At 51.7% G+C, this 7,417-nt stretch overlaps 1 protein-coding gene across 1 annotated transcript; it reads right to left on the bottom strand.

Moving 5' to 3' along the window:
• Positions 1-2,031: 2,031 nt before the first annotated feature.
• On the bottom strand, positions 2,032-6,847 carry SIGLECL1 (SIGLEC family like 1). Its single transcript, XM_061140600.1, is given in 6 exon segments — positions 2,032-2,107; positions 2,109-2,168; positions 3,641-3,746; positions 3,861-4,136; positions 5,950-6,193; positions 6,722-6,847. Coding segments are annotated over 6 exon segments (888 nt in total).
• Between the last annotated feature and the right edge of the window lie 570 nt (positions 6,848-7,417).

The following is a 7,417-nucleotide window of genomic DNA, read 5'->3' as shown; positions in this document are numbered from 1 at the left end:
AACTGCAACTAGAACAAGCCTTCAAGCAGCAATGAAGACCCAGTGCAGCCAAAAATAAATTAATTAATTAAGCTTAAAAAAGTACACCTCAATAACTACTCCTGGGGTCGTCTTTCACTATGTATCTAGTCACTCTATTTCTTTGTTTCAAACCTTCTAACAGTTATTCATTCACTCAGTTATTCAACAAACATGTTTTAAAGTCTATTTTAGGAACCATTCTGGTGCTGGTGATACAAGTAGAAAGCAAGACAGACAAGATCCCTGTTTTCATGGAACTTATATTTAAGGGAGTTGGGACAAGGTCCCACAGATAAGGTCCCAATGTCTTGTGATGGCATTCAGAGCTTTTATGTCATTTCCCTCCCTACATCTCTCGATACCTCTTTTCAGTCACTTTCTACCCAGGTACACCTCAAGTAAGGATACTCAAGTTCAAAGAGAAGGGGTGGGGTTGGCAAAAGATCTTATCCAAAGACATAACCACTAAGCATTCAAGCAAGGATTCAGTCTGTGTGTGATGGCTCTTGTGTATATATTTCAGGTACTAGGTACATAATAGGGGCTCAAAAACTATTTCTTGGTGGACATATTTCACAATCTCACATTTATTTCTCATTCTTTTGAAGGAGCTCCCAAGATTGGAGCACCTGTCTTCTGGCTAATCCAAACAACATATCACAGAGTTTGCTTTCAGGGATTCAAAGACCAGGTCCCGGGTAACCCTATTCAATGGATAACCAGTGAGGGGGCAGGTGGGACTGGAGAGGGCTTCGTGGGCCGAGGATACTCTGGGGGCTCCGAGTTTGTTGTAGACTCCAGGGTTCCCGGGGTCTCTAAGGATTCTATGGACTTTGGTGACTCCAAGGGTGATGGGGACTTCAGGTATGAATGTTGTTTTCACAGGCTTTGTCAGCTTCAGTTTATCCTGCTCTTCCTGGAAGTTTGGGGCGATGGGTCCTGCAGGGCAGGGCAAAGAAAGAAGGATGTTGGAACAGGTCTAGAGGTGAGGTACCCAAATCTGAAAAGGACAGAATTCTGCCCCTTTCTTTGAGCACTGAATTTAAAGGCAGTGTGGAGCAGGGATTGGCTTCACCTTTCATCAAAATCCCCATGGTTGGAGCCTGCCACCCTGTGTATTCTTAGCACCACGAGCCATCCAGCTATTCCCAGGCTCCCCTGGGAAGTTCTGCCTGACTTCTCCAGGGAAGTTCAGTCTCTCACCCCTCTGGGCAACCATCACCCCAGCCCAGCCTTGTTACTGTGATGCTGCCTTCCCCACCAGCCTGACTGCTCTGAGGGCAGGGCCTGGGCCTGGTCCATTTCTGAGACCCCAGCATGGAGAACAGGAGACACTGCAGGAAATACTGGTGGAATTTAACAGATGTCTGGTTTACCCACAAAGGGACACCAGCTCCCAGTGCAGGGTGTAAGGAGAGCAGCAGGGCACTTCTGGCCCTAGGGAATCGTAATGACTAAAGAACAGTGAGACCGGCTACTCGGGTGCTGACCCCTCTAAGCCCTGCTGAGGATAGGGGGTACAGGGGGAACAAAGGGGTAACATGGGCGTGGCCTGGTCTTCAAGTCTTTCAGGCTGACCTGGGCCTGTAGCACCTACAGGCTGTGCTGACTGCAGCCTGCCAAGCGCTCAGAGACCAAACCCTTTGATTTCCACTCTGATGCTACAATTGCTGTTAGGGGTTCTCCCAATCCTCTTCTCAGTGGGGACTCAGTGTGTGTGTGTGTGTGTGTGTGTGTGTGTGTGTGTGTGTGTGTGTAGGGGGAATGAGTTGCTGATTTTAATGATCCTTCAAGTTACTCCTCTTAATTTTCATCTGTCTTCCCCTCCCTGGGTCTTAGCGTCACCATCTATAAGATGATGTGTAAGCATGCTCTGGCATTCTAGAAGTCCTATAAGATTGAGGATGGTATTAATACTGCCTTTACACACTGTATGTGCCTCTCCTTATGGGTCTTATGATTGTTAATCTGATAGGCTGGATTCCAGACACATGGGGTACCTACCAATATCTAGTGCTCAGGAGATGGGGTGACTCTGGATTTTCCTGGTTCCTTGGGCCTTAGAGACTTCTTGAGTCCTTGGTGGACTCTTTTCTGCCTTCATTGCTGCAATTTTCTTTGCCTGCTTCATTCTGATATGTTTCACTCTAAGGAAAAGACGCTCTTGATCAGTTCTGGCTCCCCACCTGCAATATGGGCTCTGATCTCGCTGAGAAGTGTTGGTTTAGAGCCTGGGTTGTCTGGGGGTGAGCCATGTAGCCTCTCTGGGGATTGCTTTCCTATTGTGGACAACAGGGATGCATGCTTGTCAGGCTGTAGGGCTCAGATGAAGTCAGCTATGAAAGGGCTGTGCAAACCCTGAGTGATTCTTATTGGTCTTCAAGTCCAGCTGACTATACTTAAAACATAACCCCCCAGGGATTTCACTGGCGGTCAAGTGGTTAACACTCAGCACTCCCACTGCAGGGGTCACCAATTCAATCCCTGGTCGGGGCACTAGATCCTACATGCCATGCAGCGTGCCCCCCCCCCCTCAAAAAGCCACCCAGTTTGCCCTGCTGCCTCACTCCTCTTCTTCCTCACCCTGATGGACAGTTATTCCCAAGTCTCTCTGCCCCTCAACACTTGCCCAGCTCAGGCCTGGCTTAGATGGCGACACCAGCCTCTTGCCTCTCCCTCTCCGACTGTGCCCACCCCAAGTCCACATCTTCCCTCCCAGCTGACTCCTCCATGGTCCTCTACTAAGGATTAAGTCCAAGACGTCTGGACTGACCAGAGGCTCCCCTGCCCAGCTCTCTGCCCAGCCTCTGGCCTCTCTGCCCTTCTCACTCCAGGCTTCCAGCCAGTCTCAGGAGTCTTTATGAACCAACCCCAAAAACCTTTATCAACCTCGTTTTTAGCTGTTACTTGTCATTCTCAATGCACCTGATGTTGCACAAAGACACCAGAAGTTCCTCAGAAGTGTTCCCGGGGTCTCTGCACGTGACTTTCCACTAAGTGAGCAAGTGCTCAGCCCTGCTGCCACTTGAGACAGCTTCCCGGGGACTCTGCTGGTTTCACTTCCTCCTCCGCTTTCTCTTTCTTGAAGTTCTTTGAAAGCCTCGGTCCCTTGGGCCTGTTTTGTGGCTCCGTGTAGTCCCGATGGCCCTGGCTCGTGAGGACCCTGTTTGCTGCCAGACCCCGAGTTCCTCAAGGGTGGGGGGGGTCCATCCAGCGCCACAGGCCTGGGGGTAGCAGGCTCTGGGAGAGGCTGAATGGCGAATGTTTTTAATTGGAGGATAATTGCTTTATGATGTTGTGATAGTTTCTGCTCTACAGCAACGTGAATCAGCTGTATGTATGCCTATATCCCCTCCGTCTTGAGCCCCGCTCCTTCCCGCCCCATCCCCCCCTCCAGGTCATCACAGAGCACGGAGCTGAGTTCCCAGTGCTATGCAGCAGCTTCCCATTAACTAAATACTTTACACACGGTAGGGTATGTATGTCAGTGCGAGTCTCCCAACTCGTCCCACCCTGACCTCATGCCAAACAACGAGCAAGACAGGAACGCAAGCCCACCCATCAACAGGCTGCCTAAAGCTGTACTAAGCTTACGGTGAATCTTAACCTCGGTACTCACATGAGTGGGATGAGGCAGAGGAAGAGCAGTGTAACTCCGATGGCTCCGTAGAACACGCCCCGAACCAGCCCTTTCATGAAAGTCTGGGCAACCAAAGAACTCCTTCCTGGAGGTAGAGAGCTCGTGAGATGGGGTTCTCCCCAGGGACCTCCCAGCTCCCTCCCCTGGCCCCAGGGCCCACTCCCTCTTCCCCACCCTCACGGGGCCCTTCCACCATCACCTGACTTGAGCAGGATGGTCAGGGTGTGGGTTCCCTCTGGGTTCCTGCCCTCACAGAGCAGGCTCATGCCTGTTTCAGGCGGCTCGGTCAGATGGATGGTGCTGTTGGCCCAGGGGCCGAGCGTGGCAGAAGTCACCCGAAGGCCTGTGCGGTTCATGACCACGGGAGCGCCCCCCACCCGCCACCGCACGGAGGGCGTGGGGGTCCCCCAGAAGGAACAGCTGCACTGCAGAATCTTCTTCAAGGAGCAGGAGGAATCAAGCAGCCTGGTGGGGGCTGTGGCGGAGGGAGGGTCAGGAGTCAGCAAGCCTTCTGACTCCCTGTCTGCCTCCTCCAGGACCCAGCCTTTCCCTTATTTGTGATAACCCAGGAACTTCAGAGACTTTCTGGGGCTTCCCCAGTGGCTCAGTGGTAAAGAATCTGCCTGCCAGTGCAGGAGACACGGGTTCAATTGCTGGCCCTGAAAGATCCCACATGCCATGGAGGAACTAAACCCGTGAGCCACAAGTACTGGGCCTGTGCTCTAGAGCCCAGGAACCACAACGACCAAGCCCATGAGCCAGAACTACTGAAGGCCAGGCACCCTAGACGCTGTGCTCTGAAAGGAGCCACCGCAGTGAGAAGCCCACTCACTGCAACTACAGAAAGTCAAAGATAAATAAGTGAACAAAATTATATCAATAAAAGAAATATTTTTTGGACATCCAGAGGAGTCAGGCCTCACAGACCAGTTGCCCTCCACCCTTTCTTCTCATCTGGCCTGAACCGGAACACTCACCTTTCCAGACCGATGGCAGAGGAGTCTCCTGAGGCTCTGCATTGCCTGCGATCCCTCATCCACCCCCACCCAGGCTAGACTTCCCACCCTCAGCTCCTCTCTTCTTTGCGTCTCCAGCTCTGGCCCTTCCAGCTCCACCTGTGGTCAGATTTTTCTCTCCATCACTGTCTGGATGCTCCTGGCAAGTCACTCCTTCTCTGCTCTTTCTAGTCTGGAAAACGGAGAGACTCCCTGAGTGAGCCCGTCTCACACTATCATTGTTGGAGAGGCTCGCAGTGAATGCCTGAGATTTGTTGTGTTCCCGTCTCTGCGCATGGCCGAGCACCACTCACTGAGGAGACAGAACCCATTTCTAGATTTTTATCTTCCCCATCCTGGTGGCCGTGGACTGAGCATTCATCTTAAGTAAAGACTGCCATGCAGGTTTCTGAGTAAGAACACCATGAAACCGCCTCGCTCTCCATAGAACAGGTCAGACACGTGGTCCATCCGGTAGGATTGTGGATTAATAAGGGATAGTCATGCTCTCCAAGGTCTCCAGTAATGAGGAATTGGTCCTTAGCATTTCCATGTACTTAGTCATTGGAGTTGTTTGAGGTTACTGGAGGAAAGGGGTCATTTCCCCACCGAACAGTTGCCCTTGATCTTGGGCTTTCTGTTTGGGTCACTTGAGGGGATGAGGAATTTGCAGGCCTCTCCTCCACTTCCCTTGCTGACCTCCACATTATTCATTTTTACCATCCGGGGAAGCAGGCCATGGAGAGCTATCAAAAGAGGCTGAAAAAAACTTACTAACTTTGGAACTTGGAGCGTGCTAGCAATATTCAGATGGCTCCTGTGCTCAAATATCTTCAGATCCCCCTGATGAGCTCCCACCCTCGCCCTCAACTCTACTCCCTGGCCCAGGCCCACCCTCACCTCCCCAAACCCCCCACTCCTGCCAGAATCTGGCCCGCAGATGCTTAACCCACATTGGTTCCTTGGTGCCCTATACCCTTGCATGCCTACTTGGTTGTGTCCAGCTTTTTGCAACCCTGTGGACTGTAGCCCACCAGGCTCCTCTGTCCATGGGATTCTCTAGGCAAGAATACTGGAATGGGTTGCCATTTCCTCCTCCGGGGGGTCTTCCTGACCTAGGGAATGACCCTGCGTCTCGGGCATTGCAGGCAGATTCTTTACCACTGAACCATCAGGGAAGCCTACCCTAAACTCTTAAGTGCTCTTGTTTCACGTCACCACGGCCCAACCCAGCCTGGCTCTGGAGCCTTGGCTTCCTCAGACCCCTCCAGCACTACATCTCTTCCCACTCACCCAGGTGGAGCCCTGGCGGCGCCATGAGCAGCAGCAGTTGTTCTCGGCACAGGAGAGGCCCGGGGCCTTGACCACGGCTGGCCCCGAAACCCGAGCTGTGTGGTTCAGAAGGGGTGATGTGATGAATAACTGGAAGAGGCTGTGGGGTGGGGAGAGCAGAAAGAACTCTTAGCCAGCCAGGGACTTCGGCCTCTTCGGTCACCCTGAAGGCACGTCCCCTCTGAGAAGCAGGGATTCTGAGGGCCTGCAGACAGGACGGCACCACCGTGATCCTCTGTGATGCCCCGAAGTCATGTTTCCTTCCCCCCTAGTCTGTCACTCCCCTCCCCAGCCCCCTTGGGAGGGTTTGTAGTCCCAGGTCTGCAGGCTTCCTCTAAAGTTTACGGGTACCACATAAACTGTTGTGGTACAGGGAGCTGTGTACCACCGGGAGACAGGATCAGGTCTGGGGGTTCAGAATGTCCCCCTGGGGCCCTGGTGAAAAATAGCTTGGAGGAGGAGTAACCGCAGGTCCTGTGGTCAGGGGAGAGAGCTGGTGACTGGGGAAGAATGGCAGGCTAGAGCTGGTGCACAGGCTGTGAGAGATGGAGAGGATGGGACTGATTTAACATTTGGGGGGAATAAAACTGGACGGGGGTTCCTACTGCTGATGGGAAAAGTTCCAAAACTCCTTGTGTTGTAACTGAGGGTCCCCACAAGTTTGCTTCGCCCTTGTTTTATGTCCCTGTGTCTTTCTCAACTTTTCCCCGATGTTCCCCTTTCCAAATTTCACCCTAAACATAGCTCTCCCATCATCAGGGACTCCACTGTTTCCCAGCTTTTCCTCCTGTAGCTCTCCTCTGTCCACATTCAAATTCTTCTTCAATTTCACAGCTGAGTTCAACACTTCTTCCTCCATGCAGCCTTTCCTGATTGCCCCACCCAGTCAGAAGTGGGTAATCTCTCACCCAGTCAGAAGTGGGTAATCTCTCCCTTCCCAGAATTATCAAGTGATTAAAAAAAAATTTATTTGGCTGCATTGTGTCTTAGTTGCAGCACGCTGGCTACAAGGCATGTAGTTGCTCCACAGCAGGTGGGATCTTAGTTCCCCGACCAGGGATGGAAACTGTGCTGCATGCACTGGGAGGCAGAGCCTTAACCACTGGACCACCAGGGAAGCCCCTATCGAGTGATTTTATTTGTTCTTTTCTGGAGAAGTGATTTTCTTCCTCATGACAGAGTGACTTGTTTTTGTGTAGATGCCAGATAGTAACTTACCCTTATTTTCATTACTCACAAATTCAACCTGTTTAGGGGTGCAATATTGCCAGCTAAAGCACTACTGGCCTCCTTTGCAGTTAAGAGGGGACCGTGTGACTTTGTTTTAGTGGAAGTGAGCTGGGGATTCTTGGGAAAGTTTTTGCTTTCCTCCTATTGTCTTTTCTTCCTTCCTGTCACTTCCTTCTTCCTCCTAGAATATGGATGTGAT

Source organism: Dama dama, chromosome 4 (genome assembly GCF_033118175.1).
Source record: "Dama dama isolate Ldn47 chromosome 4, ASM3311817v1, whole genome shotgun sequence".
Taxonomy (NCBI): domain Eukaryota; kingdom Metazoa; phylum Chordata; class Mammalia; order Artiodactyla; family Cervidae; genus Dama; species Dama dama.
This window is presented reverse-complemented; position numbering and strand designations above follow the sequence as displayed.